At 37.4% G+C, this 27650-nt stretch overlaps 1 protein-coding gene across 1 annotated transcript in view; it reads right to left on the bottom strand.

Annotated features, from left to right (window-relative positions):
* Nucleotides 1-27650, bottom strand: part of LOC134673594 (neuroendocrine convertase 2) — a 108703-nt gene that overhangs the window by 32263 nt on the left and 48790 nt on the right. The window contains exons 3-6 of the mRNA XM_063531594.1: nt 27446-27550; nt 14127-14361; nt 11187-11224; nt 5705-5781 (exon numbers count right to left, since the gene is read on the bottom strand). Of these exons, the coding sequence (XP_063387664.1) occupies nt 5705-5781; nt 11187-11224; nt 14127-14361; nt 27446-27550 (455 nt within the window). The remainder of the gene's footprint in view (nt 1-5704; nt 5782-11186; nt 11225-14126; nt 14362-27445; nt 27551-27650) is intronic.

Below are 27650 nucleotides of genomic sequence, written 5' to 3'. Positions count from 1 at the left end.
CGATCTTCGTTTACGGTGCCGAGACATGGATCTTGAAAAGTCGCGACAGGGCAAAAATTGACGCTTTTGAGATGTGGTGTTGGCGAAGGCTCCTACGCATACCCTGGACGGCTATGAGAACCAACAAGTCTATCCTAGAGGAGCTGAAGATCACCACACGGCTCTCTACAAAATGTCAAGAACGCGCACTCAGCTTCTTTGGTCATATCATGCGGTCTAAAAAGCACGACCTAGAAAGGCAAATTATCTTGGGCCAAATAGAGGGCAAGCGAGCGCGAGGAAAAGCACCCACGAGATGGTCTGATGTTGTGAAGAGAGTGGTTGGCGGCAACATGCAGTGCGTGACCCATATGGCTTATGATCGCACACTGTGGAGACGTAGCATACATGGTCGCGATCCTCAGCAATGAGGGACCGAGGAAGAAGAAGAAGTACAACACTAAAATGGTTAGGTTAGGTAAGTCATACACAGGCACAGGCAACATAAAAGTAAGGCGGGGTTGAATTATTTTATGAAAACATACTTAATTTTCCTGCTACCCAAAGGTTGTCTGGAAGAGACCGCTTTTCAATGATAAGACCACCTGTTGCTACTCAGTCTTAACTTGTATTTCGTTTGTATTTTTTTTTCACTATATGGTGCACAATAAACAATAATTACTTTCTCATATAAGGCGCTGCTTTTAGCAATTTAAAGAAAAAACTAAAAAACGAAGGAGTTTTTTATAACGATAAATCTAAGCTCAGCAGTCTAAGTGCTGACGGGTAATCCAAAGTTTTAATAACTGGAAGATTATACAGACTAATTTTACGGAGTGGTTGTTAGGTTGTTACTCATCGCGGTAAAGGTCAAAGTTCATACTTTTCCAACCCGCCCCTAAGATTAGGTACTCATTTTAATTTAATTGCTGTACGAAATTTCATAATACCTTTTCTGAATCAATTAACTCCTGTGTGTTTATACACGGCTACGGGTAAAATTAGGTAACGGATGTGCCTAAAGGTGACAGTCCATTTCCAACGACAGCTGCATTACTGTTCATTTTAGAGTGACATTCCATTTCCAACTGCAGCTGCAATACTGTTCATTTTACTATGGAAATTGACAATGACAGCGACGCGTTTCCATAGTAAAATGAACAGTATTGCAGCTGCAGTTGGAAATGGAATGTCACTTTTACTATGGAAATTGACAATGACAGCGACGCGTTCAGTACCGGTAATGCAGCTGCGGTTAGAAATGAAATGTTACCATTATACTTACTCTAAAGGCCCATTTACACGAATCTGTAGGTATGCATTCAATTTTCGTTACATTGCGGTATTTGGTTGATCAGTTGAATTAAGTAGTTAGCAATAATATTGCATGGAAATTCTCGCACCGTGTAAATGGAGCTAACTCAAGGTGAGGTAAGAAGGTGATAAGGCTAAAGTATCTTATTTTCTAGGTATCTTTCAAGGAAAGTTTTTATCTTATGAAGCAGGTTGCAGTCGGTGCAGGACCTATTTGAAGCACCAGACTTTTTATTAATAGTTTAAACCACTCTGGCGCTCGTTTTAACGACGATCGTTGACCTAAGAATAAGCTACCTCTAGCCGCCCAGAGACCTATAAAAAGGTCTCTTGTTCCATTCTAATTTGAACTTTGTGTTGACATAATGAAATTTCATTTTGCTTAGCAAGATTTGACGTACGGGCGGCTAGAGTTTAAACTGCTGTTTAGATATGAAATCATGAGAAGTCTTACAATAGTATCCCTTTAATAACTATACGAAAAAAGAGCATTTTAGTATTATAATAGTAGCCTAGCTTTTGTCTACCTAACCAATTAACTTTTCACTCAAGGACGTACAAAAGCAAAACAGAAGACTAATTGAAATAAAATGTCACGCTTTGTGAAAGTTATTATAAAAGACAACAACTATTTAACGCAAAACAAAGGGCTTTTTTTCTCTCTAGCTATTTTTATGGAATGAGTTTGTGCGATAAACTTTTCATTAGATTTTATGAGAAAATTGCTTTTTATTTTTAAGCGTTACCTACTTAAGTAGATTGCATTTATAAACCACGGATAAATAATAAACAATATTTGCAGACAGTAGTGTTTATGATTACATTTAGATGAATTGCAGTATAAACATTTGTATTATGCATTTGATAGTATACGTTTACGAGTATATAGTAAGTAGTAAATAGTTTCTTTCTACATTAATATGAAGGTTGGTAAAGTTAATATGACGTACTCGTATTTATTTAGCCAAATGCTAGCCAAATGTAATTATATGTATACAAGTATACGATTTAAATAGGTACATATAATGCGGGTGTAGAATGATCTTACCATTAAAATGTAATTTTCTCGATGAAATGCTAGTATAACTAGGAGTTTTATAATTTAAACAACCAAATCAAGATATTTACATATGTAATTGAAAGATAAGGCACCCTACCGGAGGGCACGGACCTGGGGCCAATTTATTATTTGTAGGTTTTTTACTTTTTAGGTAGTTTTAGTTAATTAGTTTAATTTTTTTTTACTTTATTATTTTGCTTCTATTTATATTTAAGTTTAGTTTTTAATTAGTTTTATGTTTAGATTATGTAGTTTATTTTTAACTGTTTGCATAATAAATCTGCCATTGATAGGTAGCTTACTTATTCGAAATAAAACATGGTATTAAGACATGATAGGATTGATAGGTACCAAAGTCAGCATGTCACATACGCATAAAACCCACTTAAAATTATTGCATTTTATAAGATAGACTGTTAATTTTTTGTAGCAAGTTAACAAGATTATACCTAGTTAATTTTAAAAGTAAGAAGTAATATGAATATCCAATCAAATTAATGTAACAAAAATAATTAGTTAAATTGAGTCAAGTATTATAGCTACCTATAAAAACTCGTTTACAATTTTTCACTAAACCCAGTAAGTACTTACGAATTAAAATGGCAAAGTAAATGGTAAAATAAATTTAATTCATCAAAAATGTTTAAAAGCCACTCTACTTTTATTAATCGTCAATTTGGAGAATTTAACAGAAATTCTTTGCTCATTCTAAATGTTGTTTATGAATTAAAATAATCGGCTTTGTAAAGAACATTTGCTTTGGCTGCTTTTTAGAGAGTCAAAAACAACTTTATATCTTGAATCAGGTAAATACGTGATTAACGCATTATATATTCAAGTTTTAAGTAGTTTTTAGGGTTCCGTACCTCAAAAGGAAAAAACGGAACCCTTATAGGATCACTCGTGCGTCTGTCTGTCTGTCCGTCTGTCACAGCCTATTTTCTCGGAAACTACTGGACCAATTAAGTTGAAATTTGGTACACATATGTAAATTAGTGACCCAAAGATGGACATTTTTTTTTAATAATTTTAAAATACATAGGTTCGAAGTTATTTAAGAAAATAGCCATAAAAATGACCATTCCCCCCCTTTATCTCCGAAACTACTGGGTCTAAAATTTTGAAAAAAATACTCAAATAATTTTTAAGAAAAAAAAACCGACTTCTATGGGGCCCGGTGAAAGATTATGGTAGATGGTGCACTATGTAGAAAAGGAGGTAAAAACAGTACTTTCTAGTAGCATTTCGTTTCCGTGAGGGTCGTAGTTATCTAGCCTAACCTAACCCACTTCTCTGATAGCAGTTCCGTTCTGTGAGGATCGCAATTCGAACCTAATCAAACCCACTTTTCTAGTAGCATTTCGTTTCTGTAAGACTCGCAGTTCTAACCAAACCTAACCCACTTTTGTTCGGTTCTGTGAGGATCGCAGTTCAAACCTAACCTAATCCACTTAACGGCGCATGCGGTGCGGTGTACGGGAGTTTGAGCGGGAGGGGTTTGGCATCATCATACCCACATTTTATGGTAGGTAATCATAGTGGTTTATTTAGTTTAGGTATCATAGTGGTTTTCCGGGTCAAGGTCCGGGTCTCTGAGTCAGAGTCCGGGTCCGAGTCCCGGTCCAAGTCCGGGTCCGGGTCCGGGTCCGAGTCCGGGTCCGAGTCCGGGTGCGAGTCCAGGTCCGAGTCCGGGTCCGAGTCCGAGTCCGAGTCCGGGTCCGAACCGGATCCGGGTATGAGTCCGTGTCCCAGTCCAAGTCAAAATCGAAATTCGAAATCACCAAACATGTACTATCGTCGTCGTTGAAGAGTTCTGTTCTGATCATCATCAGCAGTTCCACTTCATCAAATGCGACAGTTTTTAATGTAAATGCTTGATTTTATGCTGAAAATACAAAAAATTCTATACGTATGCCTTTAAGATTTGAGGAGTTCCCTCGATTCCTTATGGATCCCATCATCAGAACTCGAGCTTGACAGAAATGTGGCTTAAAAACTAAACTTGCTTAACAAACATAACGAAGAGGACAAATCGCCAAACGTGAACTATGCGTCGTTGAAGAGTTCCGTTCTGATCATCATCAGCAGTTCCACTTCATCAAATGCGACAGTTTTTAATGAAAATGCTTGATTTTCTGATGAAAATACAAAAATCTCTATACGCATGCCTTTAAAATTTGAGGAGTTCCCTCGATTTCTCATGGATCCCATCATCAGAACTCAAGCTTGACAAAATTGTGGCTTAAAAACTTAACTTGCTTAACAAACATAACGAAGAGGACCAATCGCCAAAGGTGAACTATGCGTCGTTGAAGAGTTCCGTTCTGATCATCATCAGCAGTTCCACTTCATCAAATGTCACGTTTTTGAATGTATATGCTTGATTTGTTGATAAAAACACAAAAATCACCATATGTATGCCTTTAAGATTTGAGGAGTTCCGTCGATTCCTCATGGATCCCATCATCAGAACTGAATTTTGACAAAAACGGGACCAATCTGTATGCATATACATACAATCAAAAAAATCATTTTCAAAATCGGTCCAGTAATGACGGAGATATGGAGTAACAAACATAAAAAATAAAAATAAAAATAAAAAAAATAAAAAAAATAAAAAACATACAACCGAATTGATAACCTCCTCCTTTGGGATTTGGAAGTCGGTTAAATAGTTCTTTACCTATAGATGACAGGAAAACCTATTAGAAATGTGCAGTCAAGCGTGAGTCGGACTTATGTACGGAACCCTAGAAACGCGAGTCCGAGTCTCGCACTTGGCCGGTTTTTATCAGTAAAATTGACCTACTGGTCCCTAATAACAAATTTAGCTATCTCTATTCGTTTCCAATTATCTACCTTCATATTGAGATTAAATTATAAACTGAAATAGAATATATCTCAATGTACTAAAGAGTGACCAAGCCCTCCGCTGGCCGAATATTAGTGTAACTACTTAAAACACAAATCAATTAATAATATGAAATAAAATAGTTTTATTTGTTCCCTAGTTGTAATTCTTAATAAAGTCAATGTAGACCAAAATTTCATGAACACACAAAAATGAACTCGTACATAAATTGGTAATGTAATGTACCATCACCCTCCGCGATTCTTGCGCCATTTAGAGTCCTAGCTAAATTGGTTATCCCATACTTACGCTATAGAATTCCAATTTAGCAAGAACCCTAAATGGCATAAACATCCCGTCTGGTACAATATACCATGATACGATTCCATAGTACTCGTGGTAGTCGGGGCATCCACCGTTACACACTGCAATGAATGTCGACTCGACACCATTATCGACTTTATCACAACCCCCACAAGATTGATATTGCAATAACTCACCTATTGAACCAATCGTCCGTGTACCGCGGGTAAGGGTACGGGTCGTTACTGCTGAAGTCATACGACGCCTCGGCATTCTGCAACCAACAACTTTTAATGGCGACACGTTCACACTTGGAATAATAACGACGTAAGTTACTGATAGTTGGGTGGAGATAAGGCATTTTACATGGGGACGTTCTAGCGTTAGCAATTCACGACGCAGATCTTTGTACTCGTAATGCCAGCGTAAGGTGTTCCTGTAGCCGTACAGTCAGCAGCAGAAGTTGCTAAGCGGGCGAGGTTTTCAAAATTACCTTAAAACACTCTTATTATCTTAACAATAAAGTCGCCTCAAAAAGATTTTGAACACCTGGCCCGCTTAGCAACTTCTGCTGCTGACTGTACCACTAGTTGACACTTGACGTTTACGTTGGCAACTGTATTGGTACGAGAGAGAAGGAATGCTATCGAGTTCACGCAGGTGCTGTGACGTAAATTTCAAACGCCAACTCATGGCAGCCGTGCTGTTCGCTTAAAGGCCTGACCAGACGAGGACAATTTTTCGGTAATCTGATTAAATTGTCCGATCAAATCACGTGGTGGTGGACGCAAACGCCAATTTGGCCACTTTCACCAATCTTAAATTTATGGTGATGTTGAGCGCTCTAAATTAAAGAAATGCCCCCAAACGCAAATACAAGCGTCACAAACTGGTATTCTTGCATCCGCACCCCATTTTATCGGTAATATCGGTCATAATCGGCAGTTGAATTCGGCGAGCCAAATTGGCGTTTGCGTCCGGCCTGATTTGATCGGACAATTTAATCAGATTGGCGAAAAATTGTCCCCGTCTGAACAGCCTTAAGGTGTGCGAGCGTGACACAATTGAGCTCTCAGACGTACTTGGTCTCATTATGATCTCTTTCAGAAATCATATTGCTATTCATTCTCTTTCAGAAATCATATCATATTGATGAGAATCAATAGGAGAGCGAAAGAACCTTTGCCTCGCTTATGATGTGTAAGTAATTACGTTACCTACAGGAAAACATACTCGTAAATGTCGAGATAAGAAATACAAGTGGAAGCTGCTCAGACAGGCTTGTGTATGTATGTATGAGTGTATGCCTCGTTAAAAACCCCGTGCAGCAAGAATATTGCAAATACGCATAATAATTTACACAGCGTACGAGTATATCCTTGTATGAAACTTTGCTTTGTACAAGAGCATACGAAATAGCAATGCGCAAGTTAAAAGAACAAATTGTAATAACCTTTTAATAAATTTAAATTTCGAAATATAGCTCCTGCAGGAGCGGTTTCGCACTACGTCCGATCCGAATCCGATCCGAACCCGTGAAAATTTGGTCCGTAGTAGGACTATTTCTATAGATTTCTATGGTAAGTCACGCACCGCACACGTTGAATGACGGAATGAAATCGGATGACGGAGATCGGATCTAGTGCGGAACTTACCATACTTAGAAATAGTTCTACGGCTACTACGGACCATACTTTCACGGGTTTGGATCGGATTCGGATCGGACGTAGTGCGAAACCGCTCTAAAAGTTAAAGCATTAATATGTTAGAAAGAAAACTTCCATGTATAACAGAAGTCACAATCATGTTTAATACACTCAAAGGCGATCAAAAATCAGTCTTTTTTAAAGGAAATTTTGAAACACATTCATAATGACGCCAGAACCGTGCTTAAATACTTCACACATATTGCTCTGCCTCTTATTCATACATATTTATTTTTTGTCGACCGTAAATATTAGAATAATTATTAAATATTCTAAAGCAGAATAAACCCAGCGACACAAATAGCTTTAATTATAATTTGGTATCATCAAAGTCAAAGGAACACGAAGTTATAAAAGAAAAGCCATCCTAAAAATAATTCTTGTTAGTGATAGGAAGCCAAGTTATTTACGTTTTCGAAATATTAAGGATTCGTTCTATCTATGACGTTGGTATTGTATAATATAATATGATCAATGAGTGCGATTTTGAAATCATACTACTAGACCACTACTAGACTAGTGAAACCAGTCGAAGTAGTTAGTAGAAGCACAGAAGAAATAATAGTACTAGGTACCGTACAGAAAGGACACTTCCTACAAACCCGAAGTTTGACAGCGATTCAGGGTCGAATCATGCTATCCCTTTCTAATATATAGCACTATCCCTTTCGGCTATTTAGGGTTGTCAAAATTCAAGTGATTATCTTATCTGTGGTCGTGCACGCACAAGGAAGTCAAGTAGTGCCAACCCTAATAATTGCTCGGAGCAATGCTGAGCCGAACGGAGCCGAGTTTGACCGAAGTCAGGAGTGTCTCCCCGCTGGTAGAAGTGAAGTAGTAGTAGTGGACTTGACTAGTGAAATCAGTTTTTTTTTAGGATTGTCATAACGATTTGCTAATATGGAATTTATATAAAACAATAACTTCACGGTTAATTCCCCTACTTTTTATATTTCTGTCCGATTTATCAAATAGAACTTGTGATTAAAAATGACTGCTATCTGTTTTTCTAATAATTATCTGGCCGCGTAGCCAAGATGCCAATCGCTTACGCTCCGTAGCGATCGAAACGCAACTGTCACTGTCACACTAATATGGAAGAGTGATAGAGAGACAGAATGCTTTTCGTTGTCGAAGCGATAGCGATTGTAACCTTGGCTAGGCCGGCTGGTGTTTTATTTCATGCATGGTGTATAACTTAATTTAAATACAGTAAAAATATGGTCAAGTGTAAAAATATGAGTGCGCATACAACTTACTCAAAAATATATCCCATAGTTCTTATTTCGCGGACTTAAAAGCTATGGGACATATTTTTGAGTATAATGAGTGCACCCATATTTTTACACCTGACTGTACTTCTTTGCTCAATATTATATAACTACGTACTCGTGTCAGAACTTTAAGGGGCCCACTGATTAACAGTCCGCCGGACGGTATCGGCCTGTCAGTTAGAACAAAATTTTGAGGCCGATACCGTCCGCGCGGCGGACTGTTAATCAGTGAGCCCCTTTATGTTAATGTTCTCTAACTCCCAGTATTTCCTACGCTAAATAAATGTACTTATAATTGCCAAGCTATAAAACGTTATATTCCTTCATCAAATAACCCAGCAACCTTTATTTATTGACTACATTTCCAACGTCAATAATGCGGCCATTAAATTCGTAGTAGGTATTTGAGGCGTAAAATGATCGCGTTGTTAGAAATTGTACGAATTTACGGCAGGTGTGATTTGCATTCGGTTCTTGACAATACATTCGGTGCGATTCGAGTTGAATTATAGATTCGATTTCGAAATGAATTATAGATTCACTAAAATGAAATAGTAAAGATATGTGACGTTCCACTGCAAAAGGTACCTTGTGGCGGCTGGCGCTTACGCTATTATTAACGCCGCTCCAATATTCAGCCCGGGGCAATGAACGAAATTCATTTCCCAAATCGCACCGATTGACAATGTAATTTTAATGTTCGCCGCAAGTTCTCTGAGGTTGTACAGATGTATTTAGTGCATAATTTTATTGTTTTCCATCGTATTTTCTCGGAAACGTTCGCATTTTCATGCTATTTCAGTCAATCTCTGTACTTTTTGTACCGAGACGGAAATAGCAAGACACGTTCGTACTTTTCCGTGAAAATACGATGCAAAATAATTATGCACTAGACATCTGTATTTTTATCTGTGAGGCTGATTCTGGTTTAATAATTTAATATACTTTTCATCTTATTTTGATACCACCTTGAGCCAACGTGCGCCGCTGCACCAATGTCAATGTCATTAACTTTCTCTCTTGCACTTATGGTATGGCTCCTCTACACGATGGGCCAACGCCGGCCACTCCAAGGGACGCATTTATGCGTTAGAGGGAGCAAGTGATATTGCTATCTCATTCTACCGCATGGCTGCGTCCCTTGGAGTGGCCAGCGTTGGCCCATCGTGTAGAGGAGCTAGTACGCGTGAGATGGCTTGATTGAAAACTTTGAATCAAAATAAGACCATATCAAATTTAAATTGTAAAAAAAAAAATAACAAAAAAAAATTTAAATTGTAGAGTTCGTATTTTTTAGCATTAGAAAGAAGGTAAGCCATCTTGACATATATTTTTATTAAAAATCACCATTGGAAAATAAGTCACAGCAAATATGTTTTAATTATAAATCATATAGGTACAATCTTTTACATTCTTCTGCATTCGTAAGTAATATAACTAATTTTTTAAAGCGTTATTCAATATTTTTAATAAAAAGCAACACGTCAAGATTGTTTACCTTTCTAATGCTAAAAAAACGAACTAAAGAACTCTGAATCGGAACTTGTTGTGTAAATTAAACCAGATCTTAACCAGTATAACGACCACTTTAATGTTCCTGTTCCTACTGTAGGTACTTTATAGACGACGCTTTATGCCATTCCATTTGGGATTGCGTAGTTACTGAACTTTAAAGACCTATCAACCTGTTTTCGGTACATAAAAGTGCAGCATTAATAGGGAATATTACGTGAAACTCTGCGTGGGCGCTACCACAATACATCACAATCTGGTGGTCTACCACGAAACAAGAAAATCGAAATTTCGTTATGTAACCTATCACTCTTGCATCATCATCATCATCATTTCAGCCTATTTACGTCCCACTGCCGAGCACAGGTCTCCTCCCTTGCGCGAGAGGGCTTGGCCTATAGTCCCCACGCTAGCCCAATGCGGATTGGGGACTGCATCACTCACTCTTGCATATTCAAGCGATAAAGAGGCGACTTAATTTAGATTTCACGTTTCCCGGTAGGCCCTTGTTAACAAATCGCCTTGATGCATCAATGTCATATTTTATTGTCTGTGAAAACTTGTCAAAAAAAAAAAACAGTTTAAGGCACAGTATGTATAAGTTACTCTATGGTTTACTAGGGGCGCTAGTGCTGCACTCTGGCGGCAGAACATTGCAGTAAAATAAGAAAATCAACTATTATAATACATATTTGACGTATCCTAAAGTGCGAATCAGGCCGTTAAGATATTTATAGCAATACATTATGCTACACTAGCTACGGATTACGCTACGCCGTAGACGTGCTACGAATCCCAACGCGCCATTAGAGCAACCTCAAAGAGGAACCAACTTTGACCTTTGCCTAAATCCTGCTCGCGCCGGAGCGCCGAAGTTAATAAAAAACAAAATTCTAAAGGTCATTTTAGCCTCTAGTATAATAACCCTATTCATACAGGTCAGAAAACTCATTTCACAGTACACCACCTCTAACTTAAAATACAAATAAATTGTAAATATCAAGATATTATACGTTGATGATACTCGTAGGATGATACTAAGGATCATCTTATCTACTTATTTATTTATTTATTTATTTATTTATTTATGTTATGGAGATCCAACAGCTATCTATACAGAGTATGCCACATTAATAAGAGATACACATACAGATAAAGACAATATACAGATAAAGTTGTATACTTACGTAATTATATTTCAAATCTGGGTGCATGTAATCCACACCTGAAACAATAAACAGAAAATTGATTCCTTCGTCTTTTGGAACATAAAAGGATAAATCTATTATTTGAATAAAAACTACGTTGCAGGTAGGTATAAAGAATGTTCAATGTACAGATACGTCTGAAGTTTGTATGCCGTTTTTTTTGACGGGTTTCGATAAAATTTGACCACTAACCTAACCAAAACCTATAGTCAGGCCGTAAAAAGTCTGCAGCGATTTTGATAGCCCACGCAGTGCAAGTGTCATTTTAAACGTCAAACTTCTATGACATTATGACGTGTGGCGCACCGCAATACGAGTACTGGCTGCCCACAACCCGGCTGCATGTCTACGTCTTTACGTCTACGTATCTACGTCAATGTCATTCCGACACAACGAAATTTTCCTTGTACAACGCGGAAGCCTAAATCTTATTTGCTAATCCAATTGTAAATGAATCATTGTAAATATTCTCTCATTATATGTAAATATTCATCATCTCTATCTCCGCGTATTATTTGGCATAAAAATAGTGCTCTCGGCAAGGGCACTAAAGACGTATACATAACACTTACACTGCGTGGGCTATCAAATCCGCTGCAGACTTTGTTTGGTGCGACTCTTTAAATGCAATAATATGTCTTTGATAAAGGGAACATGCTTAATTTTCATACATTTTCAGTTGTAAGTATATCGTTACCCTACATACCATAGCAGTATAGTTTTAATATAAGATAGCGAGTGATATATAGCCAAGGAATTTGACGAGCAGAATTTTAAATATAATTTTATTTAAAGAATAATTGAAACAAAAGGTAGAAACCCACGCGACGGCCATATTTACATTTGTTTCCCTCAAATTTTATACATTTGCTCACTAATTTAATTTAATTTTGTATTTGATAGTTGTATTTTTCTCATGTAAGTGAATAATTGTTATTCTTATGAGAAAAAATAAAGATCTTTAAACCGAAATTTACTTGGCTTTAAGTACCCCTGTTAAAACGCGGTTCAGCAAGTTATACATAGAATTGCATTGTATTTCAATTTCAAGCCATCATAACAACCACTACACAAACTAAGTGAAACAGAGTACCCAAATTAAACATAAATGAGGTTTTGTGTCAACTTGGAGCGAGTCTGTTTACAAATCAAAGTTGGTCCGCGACGTAAATTACTTGGGAAAATGTTCTTGCCTTCATCGAGCGACTAAATTAGTTTTCTGAAGCACTGGTGTTGATGGAACAAAGCATTTCTCACTTTCGCTGCCATGAACCTGTTAGACTTATTTCTTTAGGTAACTTGAAATAGTAATAAATTGTAAAGGAAAGTGGGGCGTTTAGGAACACATAACTTTCAATACTCTAAAATTAGTAGGTGATATAAAAATTATTATATACAATAAAAATTATCACAGAAAATTTTAACGATATCATAAACATTGCCGTTCCACTTTATTTGAAGCCTTATGAATCTAATTTTTTTTTATCTAATTGAAAACGAACTAAACTATCTAATTTTTTTTTTATCTAAAGAAAAGTTCGCGCGGGAAATGGAAACATCAAATATTTTCAATCAAATAACACCGTTCAGTTCAAGTGTCTTTCATACCTCGGGCATACAATACAATTGGGAAAGATCTCATTTGCTTAGTTTGTGTAGTCTCCGCGATTTCTATAGGATCCCGTCTTCAGGTCCTGAGTTGATGACTATGTGGTCAAATAAAAAGCTATCAACAAAAAATTTCTATAAAGAAATCGGACTTTTAGCTAAGTTTTATTTAAGTTTCTGAGTAACCTTTTTTTAAATCTGTTAACAATATTTTAAAAATAAACTAGTAAAATAAATGTATTTGAAGACCATCATTTATCCTATAAAAAACGAAGTTATGACGCTATGACCCGGAAGTTTATTTTAAATTAGGTCAACACTACGTTTGAGCTGTCTCGAACAAAGGACCTCGTCAACTCATTTTCATCTCAGCGAAGGAAAATAAAAGTGCTCCTGTATAAAACGCTAATTTAAATGTAAAATCTATGCAAACGGATTCTTGTGAAACGATAGTGATGTGAACCAGTTTAATGTAGATTTCATTATGCAATTTGTATTAATTTTGAATTAGATCAGGGTTTCTAGCACTTCCGCGTGAAAAATTTCGATTCATTCGATCTAATTTAAGTAAGCACAATCATTGAGCTATTATATACAGGTGCAGAGAAAAGTGACTGCATGCCTAGAATTTTATATTATACATATAATATACAAAGGTGCTCAAGCAAATACGTGGGCCATACTCAAAGTTTCTGGATTCTGATATATGAGATGACTTATTTTTTCTAAGTGGCCAGTTCCAGGAATTTTCAGTATGCCCTAAGTACTATTGCTGACTATACACATCATGCAAAAGACACTCTGTGAGTAGTTTCGTAATATGGACTTCTAGTTATCACTACAACTATACTACTAAACCATCTTATACCATTTCTACTCACAGCTACTATTTTTCGATGATGACTGACGATCTATGATGGCAGTTGTTACACCGCATCATTGCATCGCAGGCTCAAAGAGGTGATAACAAAAAATCCTTTAACTAAAAGTTAATATCTTTCAGCTGATCGATGAATGAGGTGAGTTAAATGACCAAGTGGGGATCAATATTTTTAATGCCCGGTCTATACACTGTATATTTAGGTATTTAAATAAAAGTAAACAAAATCTACCCTCAAATCGCTCCTTAAGCCAGTTGAGGCCGTTGAGGGTAGATAAAAACATTACTTGATCAAATAATACCTACATGTTAAATTCAGGTCGTTGAGTGACAGATCCAGACGGTTTTGTATTTGGTTGGTTGTTTACTTTTATTTAAATACCTAAAGATACAGAGTATAGCGTGAGTCATCCTTAAAACAATTAACTTACCATCATCCATGATGGCGGTGGTGACATTGACGCCCGTATACCCCAGCGCCCAGGCCGCCTCTACATTGAGGTCTAGCTTGGGCTTGCCGCCGTTCTGACCCGTGTTCTTCAAGTACCATTGTAGGGGGAAATAGGGGTCCCTAGGCTCGTCGGCGGGCGCGGTCTCCGGCAGGCGGAGGGGGCGGAACCCGCGCTTCACTCGCTTGAAGCCGGGCTGCTGGACTGCTGTGTGTATCTGCAAACAAGTAGAAAGATAAACTGAAGTAAATGTCATATAGGTACTTAGAAAAAAGCGCTGGTGGCCTAGCGGTAAGAGCGTGCGACTTTCAATACGGAGGTCGCGGGTTCAAACCCCGGCTCGTACCAATGAGTTTTTCGGAACTTATGTACCTACGAAATATCATTTGATATTTGCCAGTCGATTTTCAGTGAAGGAAACCATCGTGAGGAAACCGGACTAATCCCAATAAGGCCTAGTTTCCCCTCTGGGTTGGAAGGTCAGATGGCAGCTGCTTTCGTAAAAACTAGTGCCTACGTCAAATCATGGGATTAGTTGTCAAGCGGACCCCAAGCTCCCATGAACCGTGGCAAAATGCCGGGATAACGCCAGGAAGAAGATAGGTACTAAGAAATAAAAAGTTACCAAAGCCTCCAGTGCTCCAGGCTGGAATCGAACCAGCGTCCTCTGCTATCGCGGCAGGTGCCTGTGTCATTCGGCCACCGAGCCTCAGCGGCATAGGTCGACATATGTACTTCTTATTCAAGGCTTATGTTATGGCTCAAGTAGAAAGATATTTAGGCTTCAAGAAAGAAAGAGGTTCCTCCTTAATTTGTCCTTCAAATACATATTACAGACAAAGTTTTTTTGTAGTAACTCGTGGTTTTTCTTTCTGAAAGCTCAATTTAAGTAAGTTAAGATGAAGTATGAAACTTTCTATATAATAGAATTTAGCGAAAGCTTTAACCGTGATAGAAGCTTTGGTGCAACTGACCCTTAGTGAAATAAAGAGTATTAATTTAATGAAGAAATTCCACAAAACTGTGTTGTAATACTGTTTTGTAGAATCGATATTCTTTTATATTAAAAATTATTTGTTACTTTGTTACTTGTATCTCTTCATTCCGATAAGATTGCAATCTAAAATGTTTGCCGAAAAAATTATACGCGCGGTCAGCCCTCTCATGTTTACATGTGTATACACAGGGCAACGATGTAGGTACATAAACGCCGCAAAAGCACTGACATGTTCGTAAAAGTTAAAACTTTGCGCTTTAACATAACTTTGCCCACCGCGTCACAGTTCAGTATAAGCGAAATAACTTTAAAGTAGTTACAGATACACTTTCTGAAGAATCGGTATTGCGTATGATGCTTCTTTAAAAGTAAGCTTTAGAGGAGTTCTGTTTAAAAATCAACTCTATCAAGAGTTTAACCTTTACCATCAGACTAGCTTTTATAGCTGCAATATCATAAGAAATAAATTAAGTCTACGCCCATTTAGTTAATATCTTAACTACATACCTATATCAGATTAGGGTTTTTCCAATTATTACCTAAACAATAGCTAACTATATAATCCAGTTCGGTTCGGATAAAGTCTAAAATGGCTTTATAAACTCGTACCCGGGTCGAGCAAGCGGCACAACAAAAACAAAAACAAACGCAACTTGCTTTGTTCACAGCTTGCAGATTGCATTCCGACCGTAGACTATCAACCGCAGACTCTCTACCAATGTACGTTTCATGTCATTTAAATGGGCTTTTCCAACATTATCCTATACACCCGAGTCAGCAGTCGCGGCACAACAAACACAAAACATTTAAACAAACGCAAATTGTTCGTACCTCTACCTTCCATAGTACGTGCAAGAATCACTTGACAAGATGTCAGTGTCATTAATCAATGATCAATGATAATGATTGTATAGAAAAAACTTTCATAAATGGAGTCTGCGGGTTGTAGTCTACAGAAGCTGTGGACAAAGCGTGTAACCACGTACGTTTACATTACCTACTATAAAGTATTTTGTATTTTGAAAATAGAAAATAAGTCCCAAAAACTATTTCAAATAAAATACAAAATAGTTTTCTTCAAAAGGTATTTAAATACAAAATAGGTATTTTACATTTTGTATTTGCATTTTAAATACATGTATTTCAAATAAGTCACATCTCTGGTAGGTATTAAGAATATATTTGGACAAGTATTTACGAGTCATTGGACATCATGTTTTTCCTATATTAATGTAAGTACATAAGTAGTATTAAGTAGGCAGCTTACACTTCGAAAGCCAAATGTAAATCTCGACTCGACACGGAAATCGTCTTAATACCTGTCGCCGTAAATTGATATATTACCGATAAATATTACGTGGATCCAAAAAGATTGATGGATGGGAGTTTTCTCAGTGAATCAATTTATTTGACGCGTAATCCGAAGTGGCACAGATTCGTGCGAAAAGTACATCCATCAAGCTTTAATCCTGGCGGACATATTGCGATATTGCGCCGCCATTTTAGGCTAACGCGGGTTTTATTGTTGTTTGTAAATTAACTTTATTACTTGTCTGAATTTTGGCGTTGCGAGGTTTGGCGCTACAATACTGGTAGAAGTTTTTTTTATTTATTGTTCGCTGTGTTTGCTTGTTAGGTACAATAAAATATGGATTTACCGAAAAAAGATATCCATTGAATACCTAGCTAATACCAATTATGGAAATCTACACGTACCTATCGTGCAAATCAATGTGTAAGTCAGATAATACATTATTTAGAATATTAAAGTACATACCTTCAAAAAGAGGATGAGATAAAGTGGAACTTTTTTGTGTGTCATTAGATAAAGCGGTAAGTAAAATGAGCCTGTACGAAAACCGAAATCAATACAAAGGCTTCATTTGAATATCTGTCGTATGATATGCTGATAAATTTATTATTGTGCCGTACTTTGCAGAGTATTTATGCTTAAAAAAACAAATCTCCCGGCCTATTCTTCCAAATATATGAAATATACGCTTTAAATCAGAAACCACAATGTTTCAAAATTGTATATGAATGAGGCACAATCAGCCTTCTTCTTTCGTATGATATGCTGATAAATTTAACATTGTGCCGTACTTTGCACAGCATCTATGCTTAAAAAAACTTAAAAATCTAATCTCCGGGCCTATTCTTCCAAATACATTAAATATACGCTTTAATTCAGAAACCACAATGTTTCAAAATTGTATATGAATGAGGCACAATCAGCCTTCTAAGAGAGAAGATTAAATTAATGTTATCTCGGCTCGAGTTCGGTGACGGCACATTCGCTAATCACCCTATTCAGCTTGTCTTTCACCGAATTTTCAGCAGAGGGTATATCTAATACGCGGTCTAATGATAGTATTAATACGTGAGCACAGACTTGAGTAAATACCACATGTTTCAAACTGACTGAAATATTAACTACTCGGCTTTCGCATTAAGATTTTAACCATAACACAGGACAGTATCTACATTGTACAGTAGCTGAATAAGCAGTGTAGTCGTGCTTTTTGTGAACTATTTGTAAACGGTTCGAAGCGAGTCATGGACTGAATGACGTGAATTGTAATGAATGTGTGTGTTGTGTGTACTGTAGGCACACTTGTACAGGGTGTAGGTATATACAGAACCTGTCGATACATCGGCTCGTTTACAGAGGGTATGGCACACGCAAAATTGGGGTCTTTCTTTTCGATGTGGCGCGCGCACAGCTCTTGTGAGCAAGGACCCCGCTAAGGATACGGGCGAGCCTTGCTCATATGCATATCTGTCGCCAGTTTTCCCTTAATCGCCTTATACGACAGCCACGGGACGAGATGGGGTGGTGGTATTCTTTTCTGATGCCGGCACCACACGGCACCGCAAAATTGGGGTGCGAAAGGCAAATCCCTTCTATGTAAGAAAACATTTATTTAGGAGACAAAATGTACATACAATTGTAGGCTTAACATTGTCACTGACGGGATGATTTCTTAAAAACGCATAACAAAATGATTAGTCATAACAAGCCTAAAAGAAAAAAGTGCTGGTACTGTCCCTGTCAATTTTTGTAAGCGACAAGATGCATATAAATAAACATTAACGCTTGAGTTTTAAAGTACCTACTTACGTCAGACAATGTGAAACAGTTTTAACTATAAAACTCCCGTAAGAATCAAACATATTAAAATTATTTTAAGCGATACTCTCTTTTTCAATAAACATGTCAAGCTATTCGACATAATAAATAATACGTGAGTAACCCGTTTAAAATTATTTTAATAAATGTGAAAAACATTTCTAGGAAATTCAGTGATTTTTATCAAAATAATAATGTTGATTGAAAAAACTGAACACATGGTAAGTGAAACTTAATAATAGGTATCACTTAATTTTTAAACTTACGGCTCGATTCGGGAAATGAAATAGATCTCTACTAGATCTCAACAAGTTACGATATGGATAATTTAAAGATATTTGTAAGATAGATATGTCAAATTTGACGTTTCCGCGATTCTGGAGGTCTTCTTGAACGATTTCGACAAGTTATGACTTAGATATCCAAGTCACATCTAGTCGATATCTAATGTAAATCTAGTTGATCTCTATATCGTCTCTAGATCTTGTGATTATCTCGTTTCCCGAATACGCGTGTAAGTGAAGAAGCCCGAAGAAGAATTTCAGTTAAATATTTTTGTCTTTACAATATTTATGAAACTTCCATGGACATGTCCTTGGCTCATATGTAGCAGACCCGCTGTGTAATATATCAGCTAAGAACCAAACCCGCTGTGTAACGTATCAGCGAAGAACCCAAATAAGTTTTAATATAACGAGTCCAAAATATAGCGCAGAAACGTACGTGGGCGGGCCTGATTAGGGTTGTCACACCCCAGGGACGGACCGTCTTGTGATTTCGGACGTCATCCTGTTTAATACACAAAAGCCTTGATGCTTAATCTATTTATAAGATTAAAAGTATCAGATTAGACTCATAGCCCGGAAAGCTGTCGCTGTAGGCAAGGGTTGAACTCTCCCCGGGGTATTTATGTCCAAGTACAGTGGCGTATAGCTTTAAATCTTCTATCGAAACCCAAAAAGTAAGTAGTCTGCGAATCTGATGATCCTAGGTCTTAGAGCTATTTTTAGGACTAATTATTTTTTATTTTATTTTTTTATTATGTATGGGCTTACTCATGGCCACAGACTAGCCGAGGCGTAGACGTGGCCTACGATGGAGCGAGCTCGCCCAGAAGGTGCCTGTTCACTCTTGATTTGAAGGTTGCCGGGTTATAAGAACACGGAAATATAGACGCCGGCAAGGAATTCCATTCCTTGGCAGTGCGCATAAGGAAAGTAGAAGCAAAGCGCTTCGTGCGAATTGGTGGAATATCTACCAAGTAAGGATGGAAACCGGCCGTGCGTCTAAAAGTCCGATGGTAGAATGGGGACGGTGGAATGAGCTCGTGTAGTGTGTGTGTGTGTATTATGTTTAATATACCTATGCTATACCTAGAACTCAGTGTTACATTGATGAAATAGTCGCGACAAGTACGACTTTTATATGATATGAAATAGCCATGATATTTAGCTTCAACCGACACACTGTGTGAAATGTATCTTTCTAGAGTTTCTCACCATTTTATCAGATTGGCGGTTCCGACACATCAGCCGTTGGTTCAAGCAATGTGCTTCGTCCACTGTCTCTTAAATCTAAGAGCTCTCCGAGCTTGTCACGGTTACAGTCATCCAGCGGTGGATGAAAAAGCAATGGCAACGTAAAGATCGGTTTTCCTATAGTTCGTTTTTTTAGCATTAGAAAGAACTTGGAAGAAGGTAAGCGATTTTGGCATGTCTTTTAATCGAAAAACGCTTATTAAAATCAGTAACTATCATTTATGAAAGCAGAAGAATATAAAATGATCGTATGAGATACATAATTGTTACATATTTGCCGTAACTTATTTTTAAAATGTGTTTTTCAATTAAAAGACACATCAAGATTGTTTACCTTATTTCTAATGCTAAAAAAAACGAACTATAGGATAGCGGTGCCGTCATATAGCGGCCGTCTCCATACTAAATAATACCGCTAAATATGGATGTCGTAGTATTTGTATGGAGGCGGCCGCTATATGACGGCACCAAGAAACAAGAGCATAAGCAATAGAAATGGCAGTCAAGGTCATATCATCGCCATCGTGCCAGCCAAATGTCAAATATACTGATCTCTTTCAATGGTCGCCATGTTTTTAGTGTTCCGTACAAAACTTTGTTTACGGAACACTTATGGGATCACTTCGGTCTTGCAAATCAGTTAAATACGTTTTTCTCAGAGACCGTTTGACATAGATACCTAAAATTTGGAACAGTTATAGCAATTACCACCACTCATATTGTAAATAAGTCAAAACTGCTTATTTCTTATTAAAGGGGGAAATTTAGGGGGTTGAGAGGGGTAGGCTGAAACTTTTTTCATTTGTAAGAATCGTGTGGGGTACCATTAGAAAGCTTGCAAAAAATTGAGTCGATGGACTGATTTTGACTTCATTTTAGACTGCAATAGTTTCGTCAAAAAATGCATTTAAAGTTGCAAGTTTTCATACAAAAATTTTCACCTCTGTCCTGGCGATTTTCGCGAAAACTATAGCTAACAGGCAGCTGACCAGTCAATACCCAACTTAAAGAAGCATGGAGACGGCGGGAAAATTATCAGCTTAACTTTATCTTTATTAGTTTTTCAACTGCAGCTTGACCTTTGGTTGCTTAGGGCTAGCTAACTGATGCTTACACTGGTCAATTCATATTAGGCGAGAAACATCCTTAGTTAAAACTTTGGCATTGAAATTTATGACTTATGTCTTTGACACAAAGTTTAATTCTGCTTGCTTATTTTTGTGGGATATTTAATTTTATCTCAATAGCCTACTATAAGTATGAGAGAGATCTACAAAATACGACCTTATTATATTGCAAATAAGTTTCAATTTCGAACGGGCTTTCCAACCAATGGACTAGGCATCTCAAATATCAGAAAAATTCAAATTAAGAATTCCGTTCTTGACTGTCGTTGTGTTTTTTTTTCCACAATAGGACACATAGAGTTAGTAAGGCGTATAGAGATAATAAAATAAAGTCATTTAATATTTATGAACAGCTTGAGCTTTGGCCTCATGTATAGATTTTATTGAGAGTATCTAATTCGTCGAAACAATATACACAATATTCCTTTTCATTAAGTACCATTACATTTCTGTATTAATTGTATAATTATAATATCTATTAATTATATTCAGTAAAGCTGGTCAAGCAAATCGTGTCAGTAAAAAAAGGCGCGAAATTCAAATTTTCTATGAGACGATATCCCTTCGCGCCTACATTTTTCAAATTTGCCGCCTTTTTCTACTGACAAGATCTGCTTGACCAAGTTTACTTATGTATATTTTTGAACGGATCGGTGAGCAACAAGATTCAGGGCTATAACCGCGAAAATAGAAGTTCGCAAATTGCGAGCATTTTTCTCTGTCACTCTAATTACGCCTTCATTGGAGTAAAAGAGAAAGATCACAGTTTTTAGAAACAAAGGTAAAATTGACGAAATATTTAAAGTAAGCCGATCTTGTTTTTTAGCAGTTCTAAATAATATTTAAGGATATATATATGGCATAAAAAAATAATGAGTTCTAAATTCAAATTGAAGGAGTATACATTTAAGGTAATGAGTTCTAAATTCAAATTGAAGGAGTATACATTTAAGGTATTATAGGCCAAGCGCGCACACGATTTTAATTTTTGCGACACGATTTTAGAATCGCGCTGTAATATATCGCAGAAAATTCACTGCGCGCACTGCGATGAAAAAGTCGACGATTTGTTCATTCTCAACATGGATTTCGTACCAGTCGCTTGTCATGAAACATTATTGATTAATATGCCATTGCTGTATGACTTTGAGCATTTATAACACAAAGGTGATCCCCGTCTATTTCCATAATTAAATGGTCAACATCTAGCGTCTCATTTTGAGACTCCATTGGAGTAGCAGGTGCCGAGATGTTGGAGTTTGGAGAGCGAAATGCCGACTGAGGTCCGGCCGGGGTGCGATTTTATTATCATAGTGCGCGCGGGGCCATACAACTCCGCATGCTGCAATCACTTTGCTACAATCGCGGAAAAATGTGACAAATCACAATTTTAAAATCGCTGCAATTTTTTTGTCGCATATGCGCGCACTAACATATAAACACATACGTTGCATTTCTGCGACAAAATTATCGCAGGACAAAAAATCGTGGTGCGCGCTTGGCCTTACTCTAAATTATTATAATACATCAAGCATTCGCGAGATGCTCGACTTCGGTATTCAAACACAAAGCAATAGTACAAGAATCTAACTAAATTCAAAGGCCGAAGGAGCGATTCGAAGATCCGAAGCGTCCGACAGACGCGCGCCTCCCGTAACTTTTCCAAGTATTTTTAAGTACAAGTGTCTAAGTCGCAAGATCCAAAGGCTGAAGTCGCATTGGGCCGAAAGCCCGAAACATCCAGGAGGTCAGTTCTAAACACAGGTAATTAATACAAGTGTCTAAATGCGAAGGCCGGAGGCCGAGCTCCGCGTAGGGCCGAAGGCCCGAAGCCTGCAAGATGTCAGTGGTTAAACACAGAACTGACAGCCTGGACGCTTCGGGCCTTCGGCCCTACGCGGAGCTCGGCCTTCGGCCTTCGCATTTAGATACTTATACTATTGTTCTGTGTTTAAGTACTAAAATCCTGGACGCTTCGGGCCTTCGGCCCTACGCGGAGCTGGGCCTTCGGCTTTCGCATTTAGACACTTGTACTATTGTTCTGTGTTAAAGCACTGATATCCTAGACGCTTCGGGCCTTCGGGCTACGCGGAGGTCGGCCTTTGGCCTTCATATTTAGACACTTGTACTATTGCTCTAATGCTCTGTGCTAAAGCGATGACATTTTGCTAAAGCTCGGCCTTCGGCCTTCGCACTTAGACACTTTGTACTATTGTTCTGTGTGTGTAGTTGAATACGGTATCCTAAAAACAGACAAACAACCCCTGTAAAATGTAACGATGCGAGCGGTACGGCTACCATCAGTTTGGCATTGACATAAACGCTACCGTGGGCGTGAACGTAATTTACTTTCTATGCATCTCGCTCGTACTGACATATTAGTGCGAAAGAGATATACCTATAGGAAGTAAATTACGTTCACGATATCGTTTATGTCAATGCCAAGCTGATGGTAGCCGTACGGAACACTAAATGCCTCGAGCTATCTCGGACTTGGCCAAATTATTTTTTTAATAGATAGCTTACCCCTCTATAACTTTTCCTACGAGCAATTTTCACCCAAGCAACTTAAATCTCCTCTCCAACCGTGTGCTAAAATCACCCAGTAACGGATAACATTGAGCGCAGTCAAGGTCATGTCAAGTGCCAATTAGCCTTCTATTATAATAGCCGGCGATGGCGTCAGCTTCAATCGTTTATCAACTAGACGTTTAATCAGCGAACCAGAATGGTTACACTGTTTTTACGAGATTTGCATTTTTATTACTGCTCCGCGACATCTGCAGAGCTTCATAATATTTTAGTAGTTTCTGTTGGGGTATGAAAAGATAATATATGTCACTGAAAATTCAGGATTCTAGCTTTATGGCTCCTCTACACGATGGGCCAACGCCGGCCACTCCAAGGGATTTATGCGTTAGAGGGAGCAAGTGATATTGCTATCTCATTCTAACGCATCGCTGCGTCCCTTGGAGTGGCCGGCGTTGGCCCATCGTGTAGAGGAGCCGTTAGCCAGCACACAATTACAGGACGTCGAAAATGGCCTGAATCGCTTCGAGAAAAGGATGGTACGGCCGTGCCTCTTTGTTTTGCTCGACTTGGCGGGGGCACTGCCGTGCCCCGACATACCACACACAACTGCTGTAATAAAACTATCGGGCCTATTCGAACTTCAAGATATTTACAAGAGACGACACATACTAGATCCATTCTGGATACGTTATAGTTTAGATATCTACTAGTTCTCTTTTGCAGCGCAATTCGGGCAACCAATATGTCACTTTTACGTTAGATAGAGTAAGATATCTATGAGATGTGAATTGGATATCTAAGTCATATCCTGTGGAAATCGTTCAAGAGTATCTCCAGAATCGCGCAAATGTCAAATTTGACAGGTTAGATCTTAAACATATCGTTATCGTATCTTGGTAATGTCTAAAAGATGTCTAATAGATGTATATTTCATAATCCGGATCGGGCCATATATAATTGTTTACCGCGCAATAAATTCCAAATCTGAACTAGTTTTCCAATAACTATTAGCTGTTATGGATAAGTGGTGCTGAGGCCCATTTTGGTAATATTAGGTAGCCTAATATTTGGGTCAAACAGAAAACTGTGTTACGTTCTTTCCTGTAGACATACACAAGAGTTAAGGGCTATAAAGGTTAATTTCCTTATTTAACCCTTATCCACGTGAAAAGGTCCTCCTTTTATTTAGAGAACTATGATAAAATCATTACTTACATGCCCACAAGCTGTTAACTATTGCCCACAGGAGAGAAAACTAGTGTGCTCGCGCGAACTGTACTTTTTTCTCTCCTGTGGGCAATAGTTAACAGCTTGTGCGCATGTAAGTAATGTAAGTAAAGTAGTTCTCCAAATAAAATGAGGACCTTTTCACGTGGATAAGGGTTAAATAAGAAAATTGACCTTTATAGCCCTTAACTCTTGTGTATGTCTACAGGAAAGAACGTAACACAGTTTTCTGTTTGACCCATTTAGTCCACAAACTATCAAGTTACGGGTTAACAGGTCGGTTCGAGAAAGGGGCCCCTGGTGGGGCATAATAGTTGCTTGTTTTCATTTATTCTTATATTTCTGGTGTAGGGTTCTTATATACACCGTGTTTTTATTGAATTCCGTTAACTTCGGGGTATGGTTAAGTACGTTTAAGAGAACTAAATGGCATAGTAAATAAATAAAAAAATTTTTTTGCTTTTTTTTGTAAAAAAATTAAGTTTAAATAGTAATTAAATGTAGCATGTAGCGTTGTTCTAAGACGGGCATTACATTTAACTCAACCAAACAAATGAAATCTGTGACATATCAATGTCATTTCGAACATCGATCGACCGATATTGTACTTAAGTTTAGTAGCAAACGTATGAACTCATTCTAAACACTAATCAATATGTAAACCGGCCCTAAGGCAAGTGTACACGCTTGTAGAGGCCTTATAGGAAAAAATTTATTATTGATTATCTCCGAAATGGAGTTAATTAGAATATCGGTGTCTTCGCGAAAGTTACTTGATTTAAGCTCAGGAATGGACCCTTGAAATTAACGGAAAACAAAAAAAACACGGTCTATAAGAAATTACCTATAGGTAATATTTTTACTAAGCAGATTTATCTATGTATATACGTTATGTGTGTATTATTTATTTATGTTGTGTACGTGTATGTGTGTAACTAGCCATTCACAAACTATATTTAACTAGAAATAAAAAGACGCAATAGTCTCAAATAACTACGTAAGAAGTTCTATTTATTCTGAACCTACTACTTGTTGAAAAGGGCCATTCGCGATGGAGAGGCAATGTCAAGCACCGAAGAAAAGGTCAATGTTAAGTCAATATAAGCAGTATCGTACCCGTATATATAAGTATTAACCCTTAGTAACTCATTCTTTTTCGATTAAACACAAACGTTAAAAATATTTCATTACCTAAATACAATTAAAGTATTTAGTAGTAATTACCAAAATATTTTCAATCAGAAAATTCGGTAGGTATACATCTACATATTATTAAGTAGTACACGGCAGAGGTAGAACATATTGACTTTTATACACTTATGGCAAACCTTTCATTCAATTCAATTAGTAGAACCCTTTTTACTTTATCAATTCAATAAAATAAATTTAATATTTTTATCTATCGTACAACTGGCTTCAAAGGTAAACCTTAACTTAAAAGCAATCAATACGTAACCGAACTGAACGTTTTCTTTGACTTATTTGATGTAAAATGCCCCGTTTTCTACACCCTTGACATTAAATGCACTTCAGTAACTGACTAGCTACAGAGCAGTAAACCAGCTCGGAGCGGAAGTGTAAGCTTGTAGCGATGTAGCGTCCTTTGAGACGCGGGATTAACCGGGTACTAAACTTGTATAATATACCGGTAGATACACAGACTTAGTGCAGGCATTTAAAGTTACAGCTAGTTAATAATGGGATTATAAACTTGAACATGAACAAAGTTGTAGCTGTAATACGTCTGTAAGCTTAACTAAAATATTAACATATACGTAAATACTTTGTACCACCCTTCTCTAGGGTTCTCGAGTGAAACTTTGTTATGAAATGAGTTATGTATTAATTGTAATTTGGTTCCCCGCGAATCCCGCGATACAGGCGTTGCCTAGTGCGGAGTAGGGAATGCAAATCGGTTATAACCGGTTATGGTTATTTTCGGTTATTCATTTATGACTTTAATTGTATGTTTTTATCATCTAATGGCTACAAAATCCTGCCATTTTGGGCTGTGACGCCTGTGACTATAATTTTTGTCATTCGTGGACTTTAATAACAAAAATATACCAAAAATACTTCCTTTATTTATGAAATATTTTTATTGAATATTGTATCACGTCCAAGGTCATATTTTACTTTTACTGTATTTGGCGTAGTTTTTTTTAAAACGAAGATTTTTACTCACATTCCCTAATACTGTAGGTACTAAAACAAAGATTTTTGTATTGTTTTAATTACTTAACTGTAAATTTATAATTTATCGTCGAAAATAACCGTAACCGATTATAACCGATATTCGGTTATTTTTCGGGCATAACCGTAACCGAAACCGGTTATGAAGTTTGGCCGGTTATTGCATTCCCTAGTGCGGAGACCCCTGGTATATCTGCAACCTTTGCGGAATTAAATGATCTATTCGTATTATTTATTATGTAGAGAAGGGGATCATTAAATGGCAATACCATAAAATGCGAGAAATGCAATAGACAGGACAGATCAATTAATTATAATAAGAAATGCATTATAAGAAAGGAAAACAAATAAAGAAGTAATTTAAAAATCCGTTACACTGCTGCTCAAACGATAGACAACACCGCAGGCAGGCATGTACAGTCAGCGTTATATAGTAGGTAGCATCCAAAGTATTCAAATAGTTCGGTACACCATATAATATGTATGGACCTAGACCTGGACCTTAATATCTATGCAATAAGATTTATTATCACATAACAGTGTACACTAGTACTTACAAGAGGGTGCTGTTTCAGCAGCCTGGTGTGCGAGATGGACCGGCGCGGACGCGCGTGCGGGAGGCCCCGGTGCGCGAAGTGCCAGTCCGTGTCCGAACCCAGCAACTACAATAAAAGATAACATATCGTAAGATAAGATAACATTATCGTAAGTTAAGATAACATGTCGTGAGATAAGATAACATATCATAAGATAAGATAACAT

Source organism: Cydia fagiglandana, chromosome 18 (assembly GCF_963556715.1).
Source record: "Cydia fagiglandana chromosome 18, ilCydFagi1.1, whole genome shotgun sequence".
NCBI lineage: Eukaryota > Metazoa > Arthropoda > Insecta > Lepidoptera > Tortricidae > Cydia > Cydia fagiglandana.
Note: the sequence above shows the minus strand (reverse complement) of the source record. Positions and strands in the feature narration are given on the sequence as shown.